Source organism: Emys orbicularis, chromosome 7, assembly GCF_028017835.1.
Source record: "Emys orbicularis isolate rEmyOrb1 chromosome 7, rEmyOrb1.hap1, whole genome shotgun sequence".
Lineage (NCBI taxonomy): Eukaryota > Metazoa > Chordata > Testudines > Emydidae > Emys > Emys orbicularis.
The window spans coordinates 23,331,597-23,343,653 of record NC_088689.1 but is presented as its reverse complement, the minus strand read 5'-3'; the positions used below and the strand labels follow the sequence as shown (position 1 = coordinate 23,343,653).

Genomic DNA, 12,057 nt, shown 5'->3' with positions numbered 1-12,057 from the left:
TCTTCCCTGCCCTTTGCCCCATAGCAAATCGTTAATCATTAGGCCAGAAACAGTGCCTGCTATGTCTATGAAAGTTATTCTTTGATTTTCGTAGTTAATCCATAATCCAACACTGAGTGCAAATAGCTGAAGCTCAAGATAGACAGATGCTTTGGTTGTCCTAGTTTAGAATTCTTTTCTCAAGTTGCACACAGATGGGAGCACTTGTTGTTTACACTCAGGTCATACATTAAGATGGTAGCTTGTGTATTCAGAATGTGGAGTAACCATCAGATTAATGCACATGTCCAGCGAAAATGTTAAAATGTTAGCATTTGATTGTAAATGCTCTATCTCCCGTTTAAATCCATATTTAGACAGCAATGCCACATGCCTTCTGAACTAGATTACAACAGCTGGCACTTATGTGCTGTAGCCTTTATGGCCTTTATTGATTCATCAGTACATATTTTTAAATGTCAAATCTATAATAAGAATGTTAAATATGTAATCCCTAGAGTGGAAGATTAAATCTGAATTCTTCAATAACGCTGGAAAAATCCAGTTTCACGCAGACCTTTAAGTGTTATGGGACTATTTGAAAGTTAGTGGCTTCTAAAATTCTCTTTAAAAGGAAAATTTACATGTCATCAGAGAAAGATACAAGGCCATCACACTGACAGACAACAAGATGGAACACAAGCAATTAATAAAACACAGTGGTTGCCCTGGAAAGTAATGCTGGCATAGTACATATAACTACCACACGAAGAAAGAGAATTTTATGAAATGTGTGATGTTGTTACTAAATTTTGAACCTGGTGGATTAAAAGTTAACTTAAATAGGTTCTTGCAAGTATTACTGATGCAATTTAGTTAACACTTTAAGACAGCTCTTCTCATTCACAGATCTCAAAAGTCCTTCAGAAAGGAGGATGCGTTAAGACCAATAGTCCCAGTTTACAGATGAAGAAACTGAGCCACAAAGAGGTTACAACTTGCCATATTATAATTATTTGTATTAGCATAGTGCCTAGAAGCCTTGTTCATGGACCAGGACCCCATTGTGCTAGGTGCTGTACGAACACAAAACAGAAACACCATCCCTGCACCCAAAAGATTAGATTCTAAATAGTCCTACTTTAACTAATAATGGCAGAGAACAGAGGTCTCCTGACTCTCAGGTCTAGTCTCTACCATCTAGATCACACTGATTGATTACCAAAAACTAAATAAAAACATGGTTAATTTATTTTGGACTGGAAAAAGGATCTTTTAAGCACTTCAGTCAATCCAGTGGACAAGCCCAGAGGCTATAGAGAAGCAGGGGAGTAGTGACAGATTGGATAAGCTATTTAGAGGATGACTTCCAAAGGAATGGAACAGTTAAACAGGCTCAGAGAGAAGAAAGCAAATGTCCATTTTGAGACTACCTGCTATATGAATGTCTCTTGTGGAGCACCATGAATTCTCAAAGGATCATTAAGAGTTGTGAATCCCTTAAGTAACATTTATTCTTCATGTTAGAATTAGACCTATAGAGTAGCTTGAGTGATAAGCTATAGATGATTATTTAATATTCTTTGGATTTTCTCTTTAATAACCTATTTGACATTAAAGCTCTAATTTAAGAAAACCAAAAGTGATTTCTATAGTTATGGGGGAGGTTTTTTGGGGAGTGTTGTTTTTAATTTGACAGGGAAGTTGCGGAAAGGAGGTCTCTATCCACAATGTTCGTAATTAAAACCCTGGAAGGTGCAGAGAGGTTATAAAAAGAATAAAGATTGACAATAAAATAATTTAATGGAGTTCCATTAATATTGGTCTTTAAAAATATTTGTGGGAGGATGGAGGGCACATAATGCAACCACCAAAACGACAGCATTCTTTTAAGTAAATTCTAAGTACTTCAAATGATTACCTATAAGAAATAAACACTTCCATTCGGTGACTAAATATTTTCCCATTTAATGTAACCAGATAGGAATTTTGCAGGTAAACAGCCTGTGTGTTACATTGTAATTTTCTCAAGTTAGGTTGACTGCATCAATAATTAATGGTTTCTCTTTGTAAAAGTTTTATACAGTAAAAGCTTTGTTGGGGGAATGGGGAGTGCCAGTAAGTCAAAAATTCTGGTTAACTAAGAGGGAGGGACTTTGGGTGCGGGAGGGGACTCAGAGCTGGGGATAGGGGCACAGGAGGGGGTGTGGGCTGTGGGAGGCAGTTTGGGTGCAGGAGGGGGCTCAGGGCAGGGGATTGGGGCATGGGAGGAGGGTGTGGGGTGCTGGATCTGGGTGGTGCTCACCTCGGGTGGGTTCCCGCAAGTGGGGACATAAGTGCTGCTCCTAGGTGTAGGCGTGGCTAGGCAGCTCTGTGCGCTGCCTCCGCCCGCAGGTGCTGCCCCCGTAGCTCCCATTGGCCGCATAGTTCCTGGCAATGGGAGCTGCGGAGCCAGCGGTCGGGGTGGGGCGGGGGCAGTGCGTAGAGTCACCCAGCCACACCTCCGCCTAGGAGCAGCAGGGACATGTCGCTGCTTGCGGGGAATGGCCCGAGGTGAGTGCTGCCCAGATCCGGCATCCCGCACTTCCTGCCGCGCCCCAACCCCCTGCCCTGAACCCCCTCCTGCACCCACACTCCCTCCCAGAGCCTACGCCCCTCACCCTCTCCCACACTCCGAACCCCTCGTGGCTGTTCCTCCACCTAGGAGCAGCAGGGACATTTTGCCACTTCCGGGGAGCCACGCGGAGCCAAGTAGGGAGCCTGCCAGCCCCACGCCAACTGGACTATAAACCAGACTTTCAATGAAGATCAGAAATGCCGATTTATAGATCTTTCTGGTTGGTAAAGTGCCGGATAATACAGCTTTTACTGTAGTATGAATTCCATATCAACTAATATTGTATCATTCCTAGTATTACTGGTTAAAGGGAACAAAGTTGATTATTCTGGTGAAAAGAAAACAGAGATATTAGAAGATTTGAAAAGCAAACACAAAATCCACTGAGAGTTTATACTATTTTATTTCACTTTCTATATATATATATATTTATATATATACACACACACACACACACACACACACACAAAATGTAGAGTTTTTCCAAAAATGTTTATGTAGCACAAAATACATAAATAGGCACTGATAAAAACTTTTTTTTCCATTTAAAAATCCATTATGCGTGTAAGAAAATTTCCCATAAAGCAGAAGGCAATTATAAGAAACAAACAAAAAAACTAACAGACAGATATTCTACTTTTTCCATGAATTTAACAGATCCTCCCATAATAGGTTTGCTTCGCGGCGTGAAAGGGACATTCAGAGAAGTCTCCCACGCATTTCACAGCAATATTCGATGGAAGTTAGACACAGGGCAGGTAGGTACGGGAAATGCTATGAAAGCTACCGTTTGCTGATTTTTGAGATCATCACTGTAAGCGCCCTCCTCCCCTTACAGGCAAAATTCCAAAAGAAAATGTTACCATCTAAATAGTACAAATTAATAGCTTACGCAATTATTATAAAAGATTATACATGTGCAATGCTTGCTAGTGAAACCCTCTGTGGTTTACTGAAATTTCTAAGGCGGCTGTACAGAAAAGTAGTTAAAACACCATTGCTATGTCTTGTAATTGTACAGTAATGAGGCAATTTAAAATGATAACTCAGCATTTTGGTGTACAAAAAAAGTAATGTAAAAGCTGGCTTTTACATAATTTGGTTTGCTCAGAGTTTTCTATAGAAATGTTCATAGAAGTATAGCTGAACTGAATCATTACATTCCTTCCCTTAATGATTAAATAAAACTTCTTCATAATTTCCAAAATTCCCTCATCTTCATGTCGCAAACTTTAAAAAGTTGAAGAACACTAATTTTGGACAGTGTTATTTCCTATGGACACTTAGATTTTTATAATCAACATTAAAATGGAAAAAACAAAACTAAAGCTTTGGTTACAATGAACAGCAATGATAGAGGGCAAAAAAAGGATAAAACAACCACTTGTAATGATGTCATGTTCTTATCTTTGTAGGCTTTCATATCGGACTGGTCAAGACACAGCTAATTGTGACACATGCAGGAACAGTGCATGTATTATCTATAGGTAGGTTAAAAATTCTAATATTCCCACTTTTTATTGAGTGAAAGTAATGATTTTATCCACCAATGCAAGATCAAATGTTAGTCACTATTATAAATTGCTATTTCAACAAGAAGAAAGGAGAAATAAAAGACCAGGAAATTAATCTTTATTTCACTATAAAATTCAATGAATAAAATATTTTTAATATTAAAACTAAAATACAGGATATGCATATAGTCCATGAATTAAGCAGGTTCTTTTCACCTCTGCTTTGCAAGTTTAACTGGCTGTTTTAAGCAACACGCCTTGACTTGGAGGGTTTTAGCGTAATTTTGCATCTTGCACCATTGTAAAGAAAACATAGACATACTCTTGTTCAGGAAAAATAAACAAAAGTCCTAGAGAAGACCCTGAATGTAGTGCAACAGGTGCAACTGCACTGCACTTGAGGAGGGAGCAGGAGGGGTTTCTGGCACCTATGTGCCACACAGCTAATCTTCATGGGAGGCTTCTCTAGAGCTGCCATAGAAAGAGCCGTGGCAGCAGAGAGAATGGGATCTGGCCATTGGATATGCACGCACCTATATTAGTGACCATTACCCCTCTGGAGTAGGGAGGGGAAGCTGCAGCAGTGGCTGTAGAGCAGCTCTGCATCCCCAACCCACTCCATTTACACAGGCTGTAAGGCTATCTTCTACCTACAAAACTACTTCAGATCTTAAAAGTCAAACCACTACAAAAAGAGAGAGGAGTTTCCACTACTCCCAGATCTCAACCTAAGCATCACCTAAAATTAAACAAAGCAAACAAAAACTTTACCTAGTAGCAATCACTTGAAATATTATTTTTTCCCAAACGGAAGCCCTTAATGAATTAATGCAAACATCATATTATTTATCAGGATTGCCATCACCAAAGAGTAACAGTTAATGTTCCATGGAGACTATTAACAAGCAAACTTTCTGCAGAGAAGTATATATGAAAGTCTACAAGTTTCTGCACAAAATCCATTAAATTTGCATTGCAATGCATGTTTTATGTAGTTTTTCAGAAAAAAATCCTGCACTTCTAGTTGTTGCCACTTAAGATTGACTTCTAAAATGAATAATTCTATATTTAATCCATCATTTATGAACCTTTTGTGTAAGTGTTAAGATCATTCTTAACTATCATTTATTTCTCAGGTTTATGATTTACAAGTAAAACTGGATTAACAATGTACCCCCCTCTGATGTCAAACTGTACCAAGCATTAATACTGGTGGGTTTCATTTTAATATTGCTGAGGGTATATAGTATTTTCTGTACTATGTGCTGCAGCAAAATATTTTAGAATAGCTTTTCATAGCTGTCATGCATTAGGATTGGGGAAGTAGTATTGGACAGACCTTATAGCACAGATCATAATCAGATAGACATGCACTACATGTGGGAAAATTACACTTCCATCACCAAGCATTCTGTACTACAGATCAAATACACAGAATTACGTATTAAAGCATATGGGATATATCTTGCTTGCCTAACTTAAATAGCACCACCAACTTCATTAGGATGAACCACTGCCTTCTGCATACACATGTGTGTGGTTAACAATGATGCCATTCATTAAGCATTGGGTTATTTTCAAGATCACAACCAATTTGAATAAAGCAAGCAGGATTTTGTAGCATCAGAGCAACTGATAGACAGTGACAACATTTGGCTATGAAATGAACAGATTTCTTTACCAGAGCCTTTAACATGAGATGAGAGTTCTGCAACAGCAAGAAAGTTTCCAAATTTATTGTAACACTGGATGTTTTAATCACTAGAGAGAAATCAGTGTGCACAAGTTGTAAACATGCATTTCATACTACCAATTGTGGAAGACAGTTTGGATTTACTGCATACATAGCTCAATTTCTGCAGACTATCATATCACTTTGCTGAACAGCTTAAATCCAGTCTACTCTGTAATGCAAGTGCTCCAACAATCAATGAGTGTGACAGGGCTATGTCATGACTTTTATAAGGTGTTTTATACTGACAACTCAGTTATTGTCATCCCACTGCAGTGAAGGCTACACAAAACCATTGGATGTCTTCATGTATTGCAAGTAACATGAAAAACAGTATGTCTCAGAATTAAATTATCAACCTATCAAGAACTCCTTTTCTGTCTCCTGTCCAGGAGATGCTTATGAAAATTATTTCAGGGATTCAGGGAACTGTGTTCACAAGAAAATGTGCAACAAGCCTATTAATTATGAGCTAGCTTTTTACACCCCTTACTCAGCCATGCAGGGAAATAATGACTCATTTCTCTGTGACACACCTCATTTCTCTACGTAGTCCTGCTCAGACTGTGACCCACACACGGGGGGAGGAACTGGGGCTATTTACCCAATGCTCCCTCCCTGCAAACAAGTGAATGAAGAGTGGACAGACAGCAGAAGTCCCCAACTCCACCTCCTCTGCTCAGCAGCCACCTATGATCACAAACATGGAGACAGGAGGGTGGTGAGGATGCTGCTGTATGAAGTGGAGTAAAGCAAATTAGGTATTCCTCCTCTAAGCAAGGAGGGGAAGAGGAGGAAAAAGCATGACTAACACAGCCACAATTTGCTCACAGCTCAGCTCTGGAGGCTGGGCAGCTATGCACCATCCCTTTCTCAAAGCAGATTGCAAAATTAAAATCTAGCCTTAAATGATAAAGAGCTCTGTTTTTGTTTTACCTGTTATAAAAATAAGAAAAATTAGGAAAACGGATACAATGTTTATTTCCAATAGGCAGTTCCAGCCACTTGGTACTTCCGTTTCACATGCAACTAAGAACCATAATCACATACATAATACAGTAGTGCAGTATAACTAATAGTATTGCACACAATAGTCTAGTCAGTGTATTATCTACTAGCGTTAACAAGCCTCCAACCCTTCAGGCAGAAAGGTTGTAGAAGAGGCATCTCTGATACAAGAAATATAGGACATTAAGATGTTTATGGAGCAAGGGTTTGAAGAACAAAATGACAGGTTAATTACCCTATAAGTAGACTCCATATGTAAGGGCCTGTCCAGCTCCCATTAAAATAAATGGATGTCGTTCTGCTAACTTCAATGGGAGCTGTATCAGGACTAGATGTGCAAGTTCATCCTTCTTCATTGCACATCTATTGTAAGTATCCTATACTACTGTATATACCATAATAGTTCTACCATTGAAGTTAGCTAAGTCACACAGCCCCTCCCTTTCACTTTCCACCCATTATATTTATTATAATTTATAGGAAATGAATATAGAAATTTACTTTAAAATGGTTCACTATAGGTGGTTCTGGTAACCCCATCTAAAGTGTCTTGATGCTTCCCATTACAAGACCCTGCTTTCAGTTGCTTATAACTTTGCCTAATTTCAATCATTTGGGCTGAAATTTTTAATGACGGGCAGCTGTCTGAGATTAAAAGTTTCAGGAAAAATGCTTCACCTGTTTCAGAGAACAAGATTAGGGAAAAATATGCTGGCTGTGCAAGAAGACTAGGAGGCGAAGACTGAGATCAAATGAGTAGCCCAGGGGAAAAAAGGGGGAAGCAGAGTGGCTAGGCAAGGAGATTGAGATTTGGATCTGTTGAGAGGAGGGAAAAACAGGGACTCAGACAAAGAGCTGGTGGGGGGAAAAGGACAGATATAGACAGGCCACAGGGGAATGGGAAAAAAGGGGTCAGGACTGGGTTGAGAACAACAGGAGCAGGAGAGTCTGTGACCACTAGAGAACACTTCACCTTCCTGAACCTGGAATGGAATCCAGTATTCCTGAGTCTCACCATTCCTCTGTCAGCAAATATCTGAAATCCATTAACAAAATGTCTCATCCCGCTCTAGTGCTGATCCACAGAAAGGATGAAAACCTACGATTGCTATCACTTACTCAGTTAGCTCAAGTGGCAGGGGTCTGTGTGGTGGATCAAAATTTTCTAACTCTGCTTATGAACCTCATAGGTGGCAATATGATTCCAGATAATAAAATTTTGGTTTTTTAAATCTAGAAAATTATACACAAAAAAGTATGTTCAAAGAACATTAAGGTTGCACACAAGGTAAAGCCAGGCACCCAGAAGACAGGAAATGCCAGAATTAAGTATGTGTGTAACGTTAATTTGCCCCCTTCAGTGTCTGCATTATGATAGTCTTTAATTACATGAACACAATTTCCCCCCCCCCCCCCCCCACAGGACTCTTGCCTCATTCAGTGCACAGGATGTTCTGGGGATGGGTTATGTAGTGAAGGAGACTGTTGTCTGTGGGACATCTACTTCATTTGTTGTAGAAGTTTGAAGTTTAGTGACTGAAATGGGAATGAAGTAAGAAAAAGGTTAAGGCAGCTGATTGGAGAACTTGATTATATTCCTGCCTCTGCCACAGAGTTACTGTGTGTTGCTGGAACAAAATGTCCAAACATTTCACAGGTGGTCACTAATTGAGTGTTCCTTGTTTTCTTGGTGCCTGACTTGAGCCACTGGGATCCAATTTGCAGAGGTGATGAGCATTCACAGCTTCAACTGAAGTTAATGAAAGCTGTGCTTTGAACATATACAATGCTAAGTACTCTGAAAACTCAGGCCCTAGGTGTCTCAATTTGGGCACCCAAAATTCATGTACACTTTTGACCACAATTCTTCTGTTCCTCCAATTGTAAAATGGGGATAATAGTCCCTCACTTCAGACGGTGTTGTGAAAATAAATTCATTAATATTTGTGAAGCACTCAGATGTTACATTGATACATGCTATAAAAAAACACGAAGAAATTAATAATTCGGTCTTCAGAGAAGGGTTTGCATCACAGTTGCCAACTTTCACGCGGTAAATAAGCACCCCGACATTCACAATAAACCAGAAATCAAGCTAATCCCATTTCAAAACAAGGCCAAAACAAGCCAACCCCCAAGAACCCCAACACCCTATGTGACTAGATCCCCAGGGCGTGCAGTCTGGGACTGTGGTGGGCCCGCTGTGCACCCCTGACTCTCTCCCCACCTTGCCCTGCTTGCCCCCCCCCCCCTTGCCGGGAGCTGATCAAAAAAAAGAAGCAACAAGCTACAAGCCAAAAACTAGCCAACAAGCAACTCACAAGCCAATTAAGCCAAAACCAAGCCCAATTTCTGTTTTTTCCCCCGCGGGTTTGGCATGTCTGGTTTGCATAGTGTGCAGTAAGTAAAGCATAGGGCTACATATAGAATAATGGGGATAAAATAAAATATTTAAAAGCTGCTTATGCAGTGAGTACCATACATCCAGTGTACTGAATGGAAAAAATAGTACATGATCTCGTAATTAAAGATAACCTCATAATGCATATGCACCAGGGGGACAAATTATGTTGTACAGAGAACCTTAAATTTAGGAACTGCCAGATTTAGAGTACTTGACTTGGCAACCTTTATGTTCTCTTAACATAGTTTTTGTGTGCAATATAAAAGCATGTTCAAGTTAAACAGGTTAATTGTAGAAAATGTGTGAGTTTCTCAAATAGCGATCCCCTCTTTATTTTTAAACTGGTTTAAGTGAAGCAGAACAGCACTTTTACAGCAATGAGTCAATTGCCCTGCTGACTACCCAACTGCATCCAGTAATGTCAAGTGCAGCATAACTAAGAAACTGGAATGTAGAAATGATTAATGTAATTAACTTTTTTCTGAAGATGACATTTTAAAAATATTAATGTGATCTAGCTCAATAGCTGAAGTCTAATTAAAGACCATCATGACGTGGAAGAAGATTAAAAATGATTCAGTACTTTACGTTTTTATCTTTTTGTTGAATTTGTAGATTTTGTCAAAATATACTGAGTATTTTAGCAAACATTTTAAGTCTGAATTACAAATACAATATTTGTCAATATGCAGTTTACATTTTCCACAGAGATTGCTATCACTTTTGTAACTTTTTAGATGTTCCTTTTTGCCCCACTGATAAGAGTGAATCGCTAATACTTTTGAAGAGGAAAAAGGAAAAGATGAAAAAACTTAATTTTAAGTCACTTTTCCCCCTTTTAAATAAATGGATAACTAATAAATCATATGAGGAAAAGCTCTACTGTGTATTGAAAAGTTAAACACTTTTTTTAAGAGAGAATATATTTGATTTTTACCTTTTGAGTAAAGAGAACAGCAGTTTTTTTGAAATTCTAACATTATAATGTGGAGTTAGACCAAATTTTTATAGCAAAGTTTACCTGACAACACTTAGATATGTAGTCTTTTGTACATACAGGTTTTTATTATAAGCATCAGCTGGATAACACAGGCCATATCCTGCTAATATTCTCTATGCCAAATTCCAGTGAAAGTCAACTATATAATAATGAGAGGGGAAACAGAGGTCTCTGTTCCCTCAAAAATGCCACGCAAAAATAGACAGTGAACAGAGGTTTTCACAGGATACTCAGACTGTACTGGATCTTACAGGCACATACATTCCCACTAGTTACTACAAAGAGAATGGGAGGGCCCAAAATTGAAGTCTCTATAGAAATCAGTAGGGCAATAATACACATTGAAGATTTTGATCTTCTTTTTCCCAAGCCCCAATTATTTTTGCTATTAGAAGTAAACTAAACAGTTTGGCAGGGATTAAAAACACTGACATACTATTGTCTACTTTCTCCCATTTCACAAGGTAAGCAAACTTAACTACATCTCCCTATTTATAGCACATGTCAATTCTTCATTATCTTTAATGCAAGTGAAAAATTATCTTGTTAGACCTGGAGAGTGTAGGTAGATGGTTGTGTAAATATAACGAAGGGTTCTGCCACTGTAGTACCATTGTTCTGTCACTACACTTCTCATGAGTCAATTGTGCTAAATCATACAGAGGTTTTGTGATGGAGACTACTAATTTACAGAGATTAGCCTACTTTATGCTTTAAGTTCAAAGTCAAACTTCTATTAACAGAGAGCACCGTCACCATAACCCGTAAAGAATCAATATGAAGCCCTTATTACATAGCAATAGACTAACATTTAGTTAACAAAAATATGCAGCATACTGAGGAATGACAGTAAATTCTAGACCACATATAGATAACGAAAGTAGTCAAAAATCCCAATTTTAAGTAGTAAATTAAACTTAACAATTCAAGCGTTCATTTTGCTTTATCAAATGTTCAAGTACATTAGTATTAAGATCACAAAATATGAAATCACAAATACATCCTTTCAGAATTGGCTATCTTTTACAAATGGAGGTATACCACTGAATTAGATTATAAAAACAAGAAAAAGATTAAATAGTGCACTATCAAGACAACTCAAATACTAAAGTCTAATGAAGTCTTATTGTTAAGGGAGATAATTGTATTGGTATGCAGAAATTGTGCCAATTCAATCATGTCCAATGCCCACGTGGAATAAAATCTTTGCAGCCTGTGTCATTCTGTGATTATCTCTTAGTGGAAGTACCCTTTCCATTCCTGCTTAAATTACTATCACTTGTGAATTTAAATTCTTTAACACAATGAATCAACGTGGGGCAAATTAGACTTTTGTTTAATATTTTGTGCATTAATCTTAGGCATTTATCATGAATAATATGAAACTGGGAACATCCTAAAGAATTCACAATAGATTTCACATTGGTCAGAAAGGTCAGAAGTACTCTATATAACCTATTCAAGGTTATTTTAGCTTCTGGAAAGATTCTTTTATTAATCAGATTAGTAGTCAATTTCTGCAGAGAAAAAAACCTGATTAAACCAGACTATAGAACTGTAGTTATTGAGAAATATTACTGAAAGCCACATCAAAAAATAATTCAGACATTTTCTACTCCTATGAAATTTTAAAATTGTATTTGCTATTTTTAACAAGTTTTGTCCTTGCTATTAAAGTTCTTCTGATGTTGAGTTCTGACAACTGAATTGAAAATAGATTATTCAAGTCTATGAAATTTAATCCTCTCAATACAACAGCAGCAAATGAAACAAGTTCATAGGTTAAAAATCACATTTGTCAGA

General features: G+C 38.0%; 2 protein-coding genes across 3 annotated transcripts in view; one reads left to right on the top strand and one right to left on the bottom strand.

Moving 5' to 3' along the window:
* DOCK1 (dedicator of cytokinesis 1) overlaps nt 1-12,057 on the bottom strand; it is a 558,093-nt gene that overhangs the window by 343,855 nt on the left and 202,181 nt on the right. The gene's annotated exons all lie outside the window — the stretch shown is intronic.
* INSYN2A (inhibitory synaptic factor 2A) overlaps nt 1-12,057 on the top strand; it is a 59,177-nt gene that overhangs the window by 31,549 nt on the left and 15,571 nt on the right. The window contains exon 2 of the mRNA XM_065407137.1: nt 4,012-4,083. Within this exon, the coding sequence (XP_065263209.1) occupies nt 4,012-4,083 (72 nt within the window). The remainder of the gene's footprint in view (nt 1-4,011; nt 4,084-12,057) is intronic.